General features: G+C 37.5%; 1 protein-coding gene across 2 annotated transcripts in view; it reads left to right on the top strand.

The window, feature by feature from the left end:
• KHDRBS2 (KH RNA binding domain containing, signal transduction associated 2) overlaps nt 1–16,685 on the top strand; it is a 500,563-nt gene that overhangs the window by 437,464 nt on the left and 46,414 nt on the right. For both annotated transcript variants that reach the window (XR_004969007.1, XM_036318302.1), the window contains exon 7: nt 14,298–14,380. Coding sequence is in view for 1 of the 2 variants with exons in the window: in XM_036318302.1 (XP_036174195.1) it covers nt 14,298–14,380 (83 nt within the window). In the remaining variant the exon portion in view is untranslated. The remainder of the gene's footprint in view (nt 1–14,297; nt 14,381–16,685) is intronic.

Genomic DNA, 16,685 nt, shown 5'->3' on the forward strand with positions numbered 1-16,685 from the left:
CACTTTATTTTTTAATACAAAATGCCATCAAAGCTCCCGATCCACCTAACTCACTAGAAGGCAAAATCTCTCAAAATAACAAAAGAGAAAGATCAAGGGTAATTTCTACAATGAGACAGGAAAAGATAAAAGGGATAGCAGATTCAAAATAAATATTCTTTTTATTATCAAAATTCCTTCATTTATAAAATCCAAGTCCTTTAGCTATTATCCCTCTATGATTAAGTTTGAAGTGAAAAAAGAAAACACATTTAAAAATGTCTGGGAAGCTTCACCATCTAATATGGCAATCAGTAGCCACATATAGCCACTTTAATTAAAAATTAAATTATTTAAATTGAAATAAAATGAACAATTTAGTTCATCAGTCTATTAGCTACATTTTTGTGCTCAATAGCTATATGTGGCTAGTGACTATCATACAGGACAGCAGGGAGCAAACAAAATTTCTATCATCAAAGTTCTGTTGGACAATACTGCACTAGTATAAATGAGGTCTCTATGTAGGAAATACAACAAGAGTTTTGAGATTATAAGCCAACACAATGTTAAATTTGGAAAGAAATGAGTCACCACAGATAAAATGAATAGTTAATATAATAACATAGCAATTTGAACGATCTTTTGATAGAAAATTGAGCATCTAAATGGCAAACTGATGTTTTTAGCCCAAACATCCTCCATTTGGTAGTTACAATAGAACATGTAAAAATGTTTACTAGAGTCAAATTCTCTACACCAATATATTTTAAATATTTTAGACTGAATATTTTTCATGTAGAAATGTAAAACTTAAAATATAGCTAGTCTGGTCAAAGCAAAGATGGAGGGACCCTGCTTGCTCAGGTAGTCTACCTCCAAGGTTGCTGGTTTCCAAGGCAGCCCTAAGTCACCAGCCTCAAGGAGAGCTGGCAATCTTAAAAAAAAAAAAAATGCAATCCCTGCCCAAGAAAAAGGAGAGAGTAGTTTAAAAGAAGAATCCTATATAATAAAAGGCTAATATGCAAATTGTCCTCTCAACTGGGAGTTCAACTGGGAGTTCGACCAGGAGGCGGGGCCGGCCTGCCAACTGTCGGCAGCCCCTCCCCCCAGTTGGCCACACCCTAGGGGTGGGGCTGCCCAGCCAACCTCCCGTGTCCCCTCCTCCTGGCTGACCTGGCCCTATCCGCCCCAATTGGGGTGGGCCAGACAGACCCCACCCATGCACAAATTTTTGCACTGGGCCTCTAGTATTAAAGATCAGACCTAAATTAATTCAGCAGTGAGAACCTTTCCTATTCAAACAATGTCAAAATAAATACTTTATTTTTAATAACTTAGTTAAATTGAATGTTTATATTTTCTCTGTAAAAATAAGCACAACATTCCAGCAAGATAAAATTGATAATGCTTTCATGACTAAGAACAGAATAAAGTTTGGGAAAACAACTCATGTTTTTTACTCATTAAGTATCAAATGTTAGACATGGATAGAAAGGCATTGTCATATCTTAATATATTTCTAATCATTAGAATCACAAAAAAATTTAGAAATGCCTAGCTTCCAGGATTATAAAGGAATTTTCATGATATATGGTATCATGTTACAGAAAAAAAATCAACATAAAAATGAAAATTATCTAACTTGTTTATATAAAATTATTATTTAATTTTAAGACTCATTTGCCTGATGCATAATTTATTAGAAAGTGATAGTTATGTAAAAAAAATATCAAAATTGCTTCATTTATAAATGTAAATTATAGATTCTAAAATTGCTTTCTAATTAAAAAATGTTACTTAAGATCTGAACTCAAATACTTTTGGGGAAGAAATATTGAAAATTATTAAATAGATACATCATGCCATCATACTTTCGTTTTACAGAAATAAAATTCCTGTTTCAAAAACCCAAATCATGTTAGCAAAAAGTATGGCAGGAGTCATTACAGGATGTTGAATTTGGGATTCTGTTTTGTTTTGTTTTGTTTTGTTTTGTTTTTCTAATTTATCTCCTGCCATATACAGGTTGATTTGAATCAGATCAGTTGCGATGGTGTTTACAAATTTAGGTTTTAGTTTCCTATAACCTAAAATAGCAGTATAAATATAAAGCACACAGCAGCAACCTCAAGGTACTGTATAGATTATTGGAGGTAAAAATACCTTAAAGTAAAACCTCTCCCCTTGTGAGGCCAGCAGTATGATTAGAAATATATTAAGATACAACAATGCCCTTCTTCTATTCATCTTTAACCTTTTGGCACTTATGAGTGAGAAACATGAGTTGTCTTCTCAAACTTGACCCTGTTCTTAGTCATGACAGGATTTATTAATTAAATCTATCTTTGTCCTGTTGAGTGTGTTAAAAGACCTTAGAGCCGTGGTCAGCAAACTGCGGCTCGCGAGCCACATGTGGTGTGGCTCTTTGGCCCCTTGAGTGTGGCTCTTCCTAAGCCTTAGGAGTACCCTAATTAAGTTAATAACAATGTACCTACCTATATAGTTTAAGTTTAAAAAATTTGCTTCTCAAAAGAAATTTCAATTGTTGTACCATTGATATTTGGCTCTGTTGACTAATGAGTTTGTCGACCACTGCCTTAAAGCAGTGGTTCTCAACCTTGGCTGCACATTAGAATCACCTGGGAATCTTTTTAAAATCCTGATTTCTGGGCCTCATCCTCCAGAAATTCTGTTTCTTTGTTACTAATGTTGTGGCCTCACCCCATAACAAAGAAACAGAATTTCCAGAGGATGAGGCCCAAAAATCAGGATTTTAAAAAGATTTCCAGGTGATTCTAATGTGCAGCCAAGGTTGAGAACCACTGCCTTAGAGCCTTATACCACTGTTTTTAAAGCATTTGTTGAGATCTAATATGAAATAGTAATGCTGTCTACAATGTGTGAAATACATAAAGCATTAACATGTAAAACGGATCCATTAGCATACTAGCACTCATTAGTACATTATCCTAAACTTCCGATTTCATTAGTCATAGTTCTGTTCATTAACTAGATTGAACATATTGCTGTGTGATTTCTAAGGTGTTAAAAACACTTATAAAAATGGGGGTGGAGCAACCCTACTGACAAATGAATCCTTTTTAAAAAAGCACACAAAGTTATCAAACTTTCATAGCATACTGGGTAGGGAGTGGGGGGGGGGGGTGGCTGAAAGATTACAGGAAATCTAATTTTAATTATATCCTAGAAACATCCTATAAATAGGTACTGCTTCCCCTGTCTTCACCAACTACCACGTTTTATTATTTCAGTCCTCACAGAGAATATTTTTTCATTGATTTTTAGAAAGAGTGGAAAAGAAAGGGAAAGATAGCGATGTAAGAGAAGCATGTCAATTGGTTGCTTCCTGCATGAGCCCCAACCAGGGCCCAGGCCAGGGAGGAGCCAGCAACTGAGGTACGTGGCCTTGACTGGAATCAAACCTAGGACCCTTCGGTCAGCAGGCCAACACTCTATCCACTGAGCCAAAACGACTAGGGCCGTTTTACTATTGTTATTAGTCTAGAGTTTATGAGGTACCTTGGTTTATTATAAAGTTGTTTTAACAGAAAATTAATACAGTGTTTATGACCAAGAATCACTTACTTGCAAGCTTAAACTACATTAAATAAATTCATCACCAAAAATATAGCTAGATGACCTTTGAAACTTGTAAAACTTTGGAAATTAATGTACACTCATTCCAATAGAGGAAAGTAGATTTGAAATCATGTTAACATTCTTCAGGGACCAGGGAGCCTTACTAAAAATATTTGTCTGTGTTTTAGGAGGTAGTATATCACAAGTGACAATGTTTATTGCTACTGATAGAAAAGGGTTGCTGTCTGAAATGACCCATGGGTAAAATAGTATAGAAAGCAAGGAGACAAAAGCAAAGCAGAATAAGAAAGAGCAAGCATGTTAAATTTTGCTGAAGAGATAAAATTAAAGGCACAACTGCTGACCCAGCCTTCAGATGTTCACTAAACAAGGAAACAATATAATAATCTATCCTCCCTTCCACAATACTGTAAATCAGTTAAAAGACTCCTCAATTTCACCTGTTTTGCTCATCTCGTTGGCAGAAGCAATCTGCCATGGACCTTGACTGACCCTTCACTTTCTGGCTGGGTATGCCAATAATACAAGGTCCTGACCACTCTTTACTCCTCCTATTTCTCAGGACTGTGCTTTCAGCAAGAAACACTGAGGGATAAAGTAACACCATCTCCAGACAAAGAGCAGATTCACTTCCATTTAAAGATTCTCTAAGCCAGGGGTGGGCAAACTTTTTGACTCAAGGGCCACAATGGGTTCTTAAACTGGACCGGAGGGCCGGAACAAAAGCATGGATGGAGTGTTTGTGTGAACTAATATAAATTCAAAGTAAACATCATTACATAAAAGGGTACGGTTTTTTTTTTTTTTTTAGTTTTATTTATTTCAAACAGGCCGGATCCGGCCCGCGGGCCGTATTTTGCCCACTACTGCTAAGCCTATGGTTCCTTCCCATGTAATTCTACCCAATGCAAGCAGATGCATCCACTTGGCCCACCTGCGCTGTACCTGTGGGGTGTGGGACACATAGGGAACTCGCTCAAACCAGTATGAAGCTCTGGCTATGACTTTGCTCTGAGTTATGAAGTCCCTTATTTCTGACCCAGGAGTCTTGTGTTTTCAGCCAGAATCCATGAAACAGTAACAGGCTAGCCTTGTTAACTTATAAGTCCATTAAAATCTCAGACCCTGCAGAGTCCTTGACAGTTAAAAACAGAGCAGTGCTTTTAAGAAATATAGGATGAAAAAATATAGAATGAAAAATAACCCAAAATACTTTTACATTTATGTCCTCATATCTATTTTAATAGCTAAAAACCTCAAACCTTCTTTTTATGATTAAAATTTACATACTCAAATGATTTTAAAGTGGTCATGAGAATTATATTTTTCCATTAATATTAGACCTTTAGTAAAACAACAAGAGATTAAGCACTAGACAGTTTCAGAGATTGGGTTTGAATTCTGGCCAGGGCACTTGCTGACAGGGTATGGCCTCAGGAAATTATTTCCAAATCTGTAAAATGGGTATAAAAATACAGAGCATTCCTTAGAAGTTGATTTATGTTTTTAATGAAAAAACTATTTGTAAGAGCACTTCACAAAGCATCACTAAGTAGCCCCAACTGCATGCTTATTGTATATGGATCCAAATGTTGTTCAGTTGAATGGAATGTTATTAATTTCATCTTTAAATGTGCATAATCTCCATATGCACATACTGAGGTTTGTTATTTAATTTTCCTGGTCTGCTTTAAAAGTTAGAATTAGCCTCTTGCAAGATTAATTTTAAAGTGTTGAGTATGCACATGCATGGCTGTCCGAGATGGTCTTGTAGTTCCTTGCGAGCTTTGAATTTCCAAAGAAGTTAGGTATCAGGAATATGTCCTTTCTAGCCTTCACATTGAGTGCATATTTATATGGGGAAATTGTGTAATAGCTACAATCTACCCAGGAGATGAAGATGTAATAGAGAACCTTTCCCCTTATTAAAGAGTTATTTGTTGATTTCCACAGAAAACATTCAGAAATGGGAAATACTGCCTCATTGCGAAGCTAGACCATTAGGTGTGGAGATTTCCCACTGCCTGGGTGGACCCTCATACTATAGGATGACTTTGAACAGATAATGACTTCCCACCGTGAGTAAGTGAGCTGGCCTTCTGCATCAGTAACAAAAGCCATGTTGGGAGGCATCTGTTGCTATGCTATTCCAAACCAGCCAGTGGTTCATAATAGGCAGCCATTCTTTCAGTGGAAAAAAGAGATGGAAGACACTATTAAAATCCTTTCTATTTTATGAGAAACTTATCTATTTGACATGAAGCCAAAAATGTATGACAAAAAATGTAGGGAGATATTTACATAAAAGAAGCATTGATCATTTACATCCTAAAGAAATATTGACTCTTAAAGCATAAGCATTCTGTGTTTAGTTTTTGTCTTAATACTGTTTCATATGTTTTAAAGTTTAAATTATTGCAATAAAGTGCTTTCATAGTAACAAAAGACTGTATATGTGAAATGGGCATGCAATGCATTTTGTGGTTTAACTCATTACAAAGGGAACATATGCTTATAAGAATTAACCACACTTAATAAAGAAAGCTAAATGTCAAGTTCCTATCTGACCTGTTAATTATATTCAATGACAAAGGGCAGCATTTGCAAATTGCTTCTGTGCCTAGTATTTTAGTGTTTGATGACAAATTTATTATTTTGACCCTGATAATTAAATTACTTAATTCTGGAAGGTTTTAAGATTCTTGATTGCATGCTTGACTTTATTTTCTTTTTCTCTTGATTGTATTAGAAATTTCCACATTATTTTCTTTTATTTTAATACCCACTGACCTTTTACAGAAAATAAAAACCCCAAATGAGAATAATGACCAAATACTAAATCTGTCACTGAGGCCTGTTAAATTTAAACGTCTTCCAGGAAAGTGTGGGCATAAAACAGAATCAGGATGACATTTTATAGCATTAAAATTTTCAAAAAAAATGTCTTCTGGAAGTCACAATAACTTACTCATATCACAAGTTATTTTTGCTTCTCTTTAGCTGAAAAAAAAAATGTCAGTTTTATAGTTTCTAATATCACTATGAGGTTTAACTATAGCATGTCCTACACACACACACACACACACACACACACTAGGTGTACCGGTTAATAATGCAGATTTTTTTCAATAGATGGAGTTACACGTATGTTGATATATATGCAATTTGATATGTATACTGTTTTGTTGTATTGACAACAAGCTTGAAAACTTCATATGTCAAATTTGCTGAAGGTGTTAACATCATAGATATTTTTACACTTAAAAATGTCGAATTTCATGCCAAAAAAAGAGCATTTGTGGGAAGTTTTAATTCATTACTTTGTTTTGGAGAAAAGTGCTGCTGAAAGTTATTGTATACTTCGGGAAGCTTATGGTGAACATGCTCCATCTCAAGATACTTGTGAACGCTTTAAAAGTGATGTTCGATATGAAAGACAAAGATTGCCCAGGTCAACCAAAAAAGTTTGAAGACCAATAATTACAAGCATTATGGGATGAAGATGAGTGTCAAACTCAAAAACAACTTGCAGAAAGATTAAACATTGCTCAGCAAACAATTTCCAATCTCTTATAAGCAATAGGAAAGATTTTAAAGGAAGGAAAATGGGTGCCACATCAACTGAACGAAAGACAAATGGAAAACCGAAAAGTCATCAGTAAAATGTTGCTTCAACGGCATGAAAGAAAGTCTTTTTTGCATCGAATTGTGACTGGCAATGAAAAGGGGATTTAGCCCTAACCGGTTTGGCTTAGTGGATAGAGCGTCAGCTTGAGGACTGAAGGGTCCCAGGTTCAATTCTGGTCAAGGGCATGTACCTTGGTTGCGGGCACATCCCTAGTCGGGGGCGTGCAGGAGGCAGCTGATCGATGTTTCTCTTTCATTGGTGTTTCTAACTCTCTATCCCTCTTCCTTCCTCTCTGTAAAAACTCAATAAAATATATTTTTTTTTTAAAAAAAGGGGGAGGATTTATTCTGAGAATCCCAAATGCACAAAATCATGGGTTGATCCAGGTCAACCATCATCATCAACTGCAAGGCCAAATCGCTTTGGAAAGAAGACAATGCTTTGGGTTTGGTGGGATCAGGAAGGTGTGGTGTAGTATGAGCTTCTAAAACCAGGTGTAACCATTAATACTGATCGCTACTGACAACAAATAATCAATTTGAACCACACTTTGATCATGAAACGACCAGAATGTGCCAGAAGACACAGCAAAGTAATTTTGCTTCATGATGAAACACCATCACACACTTCAAAACCAGTTAAAGATATGTTAAAAGATCTTGCCTGGGAAATATCAACCCACCCGCTGTATTCACCAGACCTTGCTCCAGATTACCACTTGTTCCGATCGATGGCACACGCACTTTGTGAGCAGCACTTCAAAACATACTAAAGAAGTGGAAAATTTGGTCTCTGAATGGTTTGCCTCAAAACAAGAAAAGTTCTATTGGGACGGTATCCACAAATTACCTGAAAGATGGGGGAAATGTGTAGCTAGCGATAGACATTACTTTGAATAAAGCACTTTTGATGTTTCTCTTGAAATTATCCTATTTTCTTTGATTACAAAATCTGCCTTATTAACCAATATACCTAGTGTGTGTGTGTGGCAATTCCTTATGGTATTCATAATCATTACCCAAATTTTCAGTAATATAATATTTTAGAAACAGATATTTTCCAAAATATGTGGTGAGAGATGTTCTAAACCATTTTTCTGATGATTCCCTTTTCTGAGTTACAAGAAATATTCAAAAACTCCATAAATTGGTGCTGATTAGAAAAACTATATAGCTAGAGGAAATTTAATACATAGTTTGTGTTCCCATTTGTTGTGAATTTTTTTTTTTATTTGGTGTCTGTGGTTAGTGTACACACGGTATAACCAGAGATTCTCACAGGTCAACGTTAGGAAAATACATATGCATGGGGATTTTGCAGCAGGCCCTCCAAGTGGTAGCATCTTTTTTTTATAAATTTAACACTGATTTTCTTTTTATAGTGGGGTCATATTATAGAAAACATGATTATATTTATAACTAGAGGCCCGGTGCACAAAAATTTGTGCACTCGGGGGGAGGGGGGTCCCTCAGCCCGGCCTGTGCCCTCTCACAGTCTGGGACCCCTTGGGAGATAACAACCTGCTGGCTTAGGCCTGCTCCTGGGTGGCAGAGGGCAGGCCCAATCCCTAGGTGCAGCCCCTGGTCAGGCTCAGAGCAGGGCCGATTGGGGAGTTGGGGCGCCTTCCCCTGTCATGCACAGAGCAGGGCAGATTGGGAGGTTGTGATGCCACCCTCAGTCACGCTCAAGGTAGGGCCGATTGGGGGGTTGGGGCACCGCCCCCTGTCACGCACAGAGCAGGGTCAATCAGGGGGTTGGGGAGCTCCCCCCGGTCATGCACAGAGCAGGGCCGATCAGGGGATTGAGGAGCTCCCCCCCGTCACTCACAGAGTAGGGCTGATAGGGGAGTTGGGGCACCGCCCCTGTCACACTCAGGGCAGGACCGATGGGAAGGTTATGACTCTACCCCATCACACACAGAGCAGGGCCCGTGGGGGGGGGGGGGCCCCGCCCCCTGTCACACACAGAGCCGCAGGACGATCAGGGGGTTTGGGCGCTGCCTCCTGTCACGCTGATCCCGGTGCTGGGAGGCATATTACCCTTTTACTATATAGGGTAGAGGCCTGGTGCATGGGTGGGGCCGGCTGGTTTGCCCTGAAGGGTGTCCTGGATCAGGGTGGGGGTCCCCACTGGGGTGCCTGGCCAGTCTGGCTGAGGGGCTGAGGGCTGTTTTCAGGCTGGGACTGAAGCTCCCAACCGCTCCTTTTTTTCTTTCTTTTTTTTTTTTATTCTGGGCCAGCTTTAGCTCTGAGGCCTCGGCTGATGAAAACAGGTTTCTGGCCTTTGTTTACCATCTGTATTTGATACAATGTTGTGGTCCGGCTGGCTGAAGCTCCGCTGAGTAAAGCAGGTTTCTGGGGGTTTTTTAGCTTCTTTATTCGCAACATAGTTGCTGAGAGTTGCAGCTGAGAGGCCGGCAAGTCAGGCGGGGAATGTTGGAGTTCTCCATCACTGAAGCAAGCAAGCCTCCCTGTTCGCATCAGCTGCCTGGCTGCCGGCCGCCATCTTGGCTGCCAGTTAATTTGCATATCTCGGCCCTACTCTGTGAGTGACAGGGGGATTAGCCAATGGGAAGGGTAGCGGTTGTACGCCAATTACCATGTTTCTCTTTTATTAGTGTAGATAGCTGATTTCTGTGCCTTCATTTCCCAGTGATATAGAGACCATTTAAAGAGGGGTTTATAATATTGTGTTCATGTTGAGCATGGTATAGCCTAAGCTTCACTCTTCTCAGTAAACACTCTGAACAATGATTATTTCAATTGTTAGCTACATGTTGATGACTTTCAGAGCTCTACCTCTAGCTCTAGCCCAGACTGTCTGAACTTCAAACTCCTTATATTCAATTGCCTAAAACCACCTCTCCATGGCCTCAAGGTTATCTGCCGTTATTCCAACTGCCTGCCAAGAGAGACTTAATCTTATGGAAGAAAATATCATCAGTCAAAATCCTTCACAAGCTTCCATACATAATATCAAGAGTTTTCGCCGAAACCGGTTTGGCTCAGTGGATAGAGCGTCGGCCTGCGGACTGAAAGGTCCCAGGTTCGATTCCGGTCAAGGGCATGTACCTGGGTTGCGGGCACATCCCCAGTGGGAGATGTGCAGGAGGCAGCTGGTCGATGTTTCTCTCTCATCGATGTTTCTGGCTCTCTATCTCTCTCCCTTCCTCTCTGTAAAAAATCAATAAAAATATATTTAAAAAAAAAAAAAAAAAAAAAAAAAGAGTTTAGTGAAAAATTATAAGGCAAGTTGAAAAAACATAAAATCAAGAAAAACCAAGAGAAAAATAAAGACATAGGTGATTCAAATTTTGGAGTCATCATCTAGAGGTTTTATAGTGACTACTAGAGGCCCAATGCATGAAAATTCATGCAGGAGTAGGCCTTCCTTGACCTGGCTGCCGGCACTGGCTTCCCTCCTCCAGCTGCCGGCAGGCATCCAGGACTCGGGCTGGCTTACCTCCGGCCCTGGCTTCGTCAGGAAGGACATCGGGAGTGACATCCGGAAGCTGTCCGGTCTAATTAGCATATTACCCTTTTATTATTATAGATGATTAACATGTTCAAAAAAAGTAGAGGGGGAAAATGGAGCCTAGTCCCCAAATACTTGAAATTTTTAAAGAATCAAATGAAATTTACAAAATACAGATGTGTATATTGTCATTCTACTGCTTGAAACTTTTCCATGGCTTCCTCACCTATAGGATACATGTTAGAAAGGAGCACTTCAGACTTGACTCTGCCTATTTTATATATACATATATGTTTATATTGGTCTTTAGAGAGAGAGGAAAGGATAGGAAGAGAGAAACATTGATTGGCTGCCTCCTGCAAACCTACTCTGGGAATCCAGCCTGCAACCCACGTAGTATGTGTCCTGACTGGGAATCGAACCAGCAACCTCTCAGTGCATGGGACAACACTCGAGTAACTGAGCCACACCAGCCAGGGCCCTACCTATTTCTTTAGACCAGTGGTCGGCAAACTCATTAGTCAACAGAGCCAAATATCAATGGTACAACGATTGAAATTTCTTTTGAGAGCCAAATTTTTTAAACTTAAACTATATAGGTTGGTACATTGTTATTAACTTAATTAGGGTACTCCTAAGCTTAGGAAGAGCCACACTGAAGGGGCCAAAGAGCCACACCACATGTGGCTCCCGAGCCGCAGTTTGCTGACCACGGCTTTAGACCAACTGCCTATTATTTCGTAGGAATTCTGTGCTTTAGTTAGACCCAAATACTAGCCCTTCACCAAACACAGTGCTTTCTTTCATGTGGCAATGCATTCATACTCAATGTTCTTGGAAATTGACATACACTCACATTACCCACTTGTCCACCTAGAAAATATATATTTATGTACAAATAACCATCTCAAATAAGGCCTTACCAGAGAAATTCTCTATAAAACTATTGGATAGACTTAGACATTCCTTCCATTGTTCCCATAGCACCAATTAAATACTCTATTGAAACATTTTCCATTGGTATTTCATTTTCTAGACCTCGGTGGGTCTCTTGTGGGCCAAGAGCAGTGATGTACTAGAACTGATGTGTGCTGGCTCATGAGAACCTTTGTAATATTTTTAAGAATATTGGCCCTGGCCTGGTGGCTTAGTTGGTTGGGGCATTGTCCCTTGTGCCCAAAGCTTGCAGGTTCAATTCCTGGTCAGGGAACAACTAGATTGCTGGTTTAATCCCCAATTGGTGAGATGAAAGGCACCCAGTTGATGTGAGACATCAATGTTTCTTTCTCTCTCTCTTTTTTCTCTCTCTAAAATCAATAAACACACTCTTGGGTGAGAATAAAAAAAATTTTTGTGAATTTTTTGTGTGAGGAAGAAAAATATAATAGTCTTCCACAGACCAAATGGAAAAGCTATTATGTATAAATAGAGACAATACTACTATATATTCATCATATGAAATATTCCTCTTTCAGTGGTGATTGATTTCAGGCAATCCATATCTACACTGGGTGAAATAATTTCCTTTGTGCTAATTAAAAATTCAATACATATTTATTGAGTGAATACTATCAGGAATACAGTATGCTAAGCACCGCAAGTATATAGTCCTTGCTTTTCAGAAGTTTAAATTCTAAAAGGAGACAAAGGTATAGAAAAATACAGTATTTGTTTGCACATTCTAAATACTGGTGAGAAAAAATCCCACAGGCTATTATAATTCACAACTTAGAAAGTTGCCATATGCTTAGAAGGAGCTGGAAAAACTTCCTGAAGATGGTGTAATACAAAATGGCCTTTAAATCAGTAGATTTTAACAGATGGAAACTACCCCCTACGTCAGAGCAAAAATATGAAGAGATAGAAATCATGAATGAAAATATTAAAGTCAGACTCAGAAAGCCTCATAAATAAATAATAACATTATGTAAAGGGTAGAACAGATGAAGTAATAAAAAATAATTTTAAGAATTTCTTAATTTGATGAAAAATATTACTCTTCACGAGCTCAAGGGTCTCGGTCAAGACTAATGTGGAAACTTACATCTTCACATTTTTGTTTATATTTCTGAACAAGATAAAGAGATTTATAAGCCTCCAAACTTAAATGAAGTTATGGATTTTGGGTTGTATAGAAATCCTTCATTTTAGAGAAAAGAAACACACCAGCAAAGGTCCAGAGGCAGAAAAACTAGAGGTTTTTTCAAAAGTCATCAAGATGAATGGCTAGGATTTAGAGTAAAGCCAATGGCTACAAAGAGAAGTAAAACTAAATAACACACAGAGGCACTGATAACTACAGTGTATAATTGTTAGCTTGCTTGTACATTCTGCAATGAAAATACACATTAGCTTTGTTAGCATTAATTTAGTCAGGTAATCAAACTTACCTTACAACATTATTTTACTTATGAGATTTAAAAACTATAGAATGCATAACAAACCAAAGTCTTTATTTTGCCTCTTGTTCTTTCTTCCTTCTTTTTTTTTTTTTTGAGCAATTTGACTATACCCATTTTGCAGGAAGTTGACTACAATTTAAGGGTTCTACATGTTATAGTTTTAATCTTAATTATTCTATGTAATAAAGGCTAATATGCAAATCAACCAAGTGGCGGAATGACTGGTTGCTATGATGATCACTGACCACTAGGGGGCAGATGCTCAATGCAGGAGCTGTCCCCTGGTAGTCAGTGCACTCCAACAGGGGGAGCGTCACTCAGCCAGAAGTCAGGCTCATGGCTGGCAAGCGCAGTGGTGGTGGTGGGAGCCTCTCCCATCTCCGCAGCATCTGGACATCTCTCAAGGGCTACTGGACTGCGAGAGGGTGCAGGCTGAGCTGAAGGATCCCCACCCCCACCCCTGAGTGCATGAATTTTGTGCACCAGGCCTCAAGTGATTACAATAAATGGAAGAAAAAACTCCCAATACGGTTGTAACAAATATGTGAGCACTACTATTAGGTTCTTACAATTGCTTTTATCTACCCATAATATTTTCAATAGAAAAACATGTTTTGAATTTCTTAAATTGTCTTCATTCATATCAGTCAAAATTCTAAATAATGTATAGAATAGGTATTGCTACTTCAATGGTATACTGAGTTTAATTATTAAACACTAGAAGCCTGGTACACAAATTCCTGCATGGGTGGGGTCCCTCAGCCTGGCCGGTGATTGGGGCCAATCGGGGCAGTCTTGCCAGTCCTGATGGGGCGGATCAGAGCTGGCCAGCCCGGGGGAGGGATCATGGGAGGTTGGCCAGCTGCAGGAGGATGGCTGTGGGAGCACACTGACAACCAGGGGGCAGCTCCTGCATTGAGCATCTGCCCCCTGGTGGTCAGTGCACACCATAGCGACCGGTCAAACAGTCAACCGGTTGTAATGGTCACTTAGGCTTTTATATATATAGATTACTATGTAATCCATGAAATATTGTTCAAAGTTATGGAAAATTATTAATCTAGTAAAACATGATGCAGTGTAACTACCCAAACATAAAAACTAAATCAAGGTAACATTATATAATATCTCATTAAGGAAAAACAGATAATCAAATTGATTGCTAATAGGTCTACCATTTTCTGCCGCAGGGGTATGATGATGGCTATGGGGGTGAATATGATGACCAGACTTATGAGACATATGATAACAGCTATGCCACCCAAACGCAAAGGTAAGGTATTTGCTGTCTAAATAACCCTTCCCCAGCATATTTCTAATCTTGTTATTTTGTTTCTTGTATCTGAATATCAGTTATTGTTATGTGAGAGTTTCTGGTAGTGGTTTTTCTCCATTGTCTGAATTATGAAATTGCTTACTAGACTGTGAGAGGTAAAAGATAATAGCTTTCAATTATTAATAATGAAGTAGTAGTGTGTTATTTTCAGAACAGATAATTATCATACCCAATCAACTCATTAACAAGCCTGTATTTCATGAAATTGTTGTTTTTGAAGATTATTTTAGTGAACTCATAATTAAGTTAATAAAAACAAGTTACTTTTTTGATATAGCTATTTTTTCCTAAAATGTAATTTTTATTTGTAATACAAAAGATATAGGAAGTGTTATTGGTGCTCTGAAAAGAGAAAAATTCATAAAATAATTTAATGAATCAAGAATTCCTTTCCTTTCTTAATGGATCACTAAATGATTATTGAATATAACTTGTCAGATTGACTCAAAAATTTTGATATCAATGAACTTTTACTTTTTTAAAGTTGGATTTATTTAGATGTTATTTACATGCAGTATGTTTTGCCTATTGTGGTACATTTTGGCAAATGCAAACTAATAAATTCAGATAGAGGGCCTTTTCATCAACCTAAGATGTTTCCTTCCAGTTCTTTATAGTCAACTTTTCAAACCAGGCCTTGGAAACCATGACTTGTTTTCTGTCACTACAGTTTTGTCTTTTCTAGAATGTCATATAAGTAATATGAAATAATATAATATGTGGCTTTTTGAGTCTGGTTTCTTCATTTAGCATAATGTATTTGATATTTACTCATGTTGTGTGTATCCGTGTTCTGATTCTTTTTATTACTGTGTAGTATTTTGTTGTAAGGATGTACTACAGTTTCTTCATTCACCAGGTGGAGGACATTTGTGTTGTTTCTATTTTTTGCAGTTATGTATAAACTTGAAATAAAACATGCATTTTTAGAAAAAGTAGTCACTTAAGTTTTTTTTCTAAAAAAAAATTATTTTACTTAGTTACAAATTTCATGAAAAAGTAGAAGCCCATATACCATTAGTTGATTCTCCTATTTGTGGTTTATAGAAACTAGTATAACTGACTGTCACAAAATCATTAGAGTTGATCATTTATTGATCAACTTTATTGGCACCCAGAGAAAGTTGTATGATTTGTTAAGTAGTATTTGGAGGAGAGAAGATGGCAAAGAAAGAAGCAACTGCAAGGTCATTACGGAGTGAAGGAAATCGACATGTATTGCACAAGTGTTTTTCGTGGCCTGAGGGACAGCATAGTGAAAGGGGTGAAGGGAAATTCTATTTAAAGAGAATACTATAGACAATTAGGAGAAAGATGAGTGAACTGATACCTTTAAAGCTACGCATAACATATCATTATGGAAATGACCATCTTCAACTTTGAGTAATTGGTAAATTTATAGTAGGTTAAATAGAAAAGCCATCATGAACTAAGAGCGTTTATTGTGGGTAATATTTTAATTGTCCCAATTACATATTGGAAGACAGCACACTTAGTTAGGATTGGGGAAAGTTTTGTGTCACATCACAGATAGTAAATAGAGTGGTATATGCAACTTGGCTACATATTTAAAACAACTGCTAATATTTTCAATGAGATTGCTAGTCCATCACTGTATATTAGTACATAAAAAAAATAGTGATAATAATGTTCTTGAACTTGTTTCAGAAACTATTTGGTAGAAAACACAATTACCACACACTACTAACACAACCAGAACAGAGTAAAATCATTTCTTAATGTAGCTCTGCAGAGTTACATTCATCTTATAGAGATTTTGAAGTCATTTTCTGGAAATTAGGAACTTTCTAAATATTTCTTCCTGTTAAATTTAAATGGGCTTAACCAGTGCTAAGAGAAAAGAAAGAAGAAGAAAAAATGAAAATTAAGATAATTTATCTTTAAATATTTAAAAAGTCGAATAATTGAACATAGTTATGTTTAAAAAGTAATGCCAACATAGAATAATTTGGGAGGAAATTTATCTTGTTTTAATCAAGTATGATTTAAATGTCAAAGAACACTTTCTATGTCCTTTTATTACCTTCTTATTTTTTTTTCCTTTTCTATCTATTCAATTTTCTATGACTAAATCCTTTTCATCCTCCTAGGTCTAGCTCAAAATCTAAGTCTTCCAAATCGTCTTTCCTTAATCCTTTATTTAGGAATAACCTGTTTCTGAATTCCAATAGCACCATATCTTTATTTCTCTATGGCACTTTCTATCTTTGTCTTACATTAG

Source organism: Myotis myotis, unplaced genomic scaffold, assembly GCF_014108235.1.
Source record: "Myotis myotis isolate mMyoMyo1 unplaced genomic scaffold, mMyoMyo1.p scaffold_m19_p_7, whole genome shotgun sequence".
Classification (NCBI taxonomy): domain Eukaryota; kingdom Metazoa; phylum Chordata; class Mammalia; order Chiroptera; family Vespertilionidae; genus Myotis; species Myotis myotis.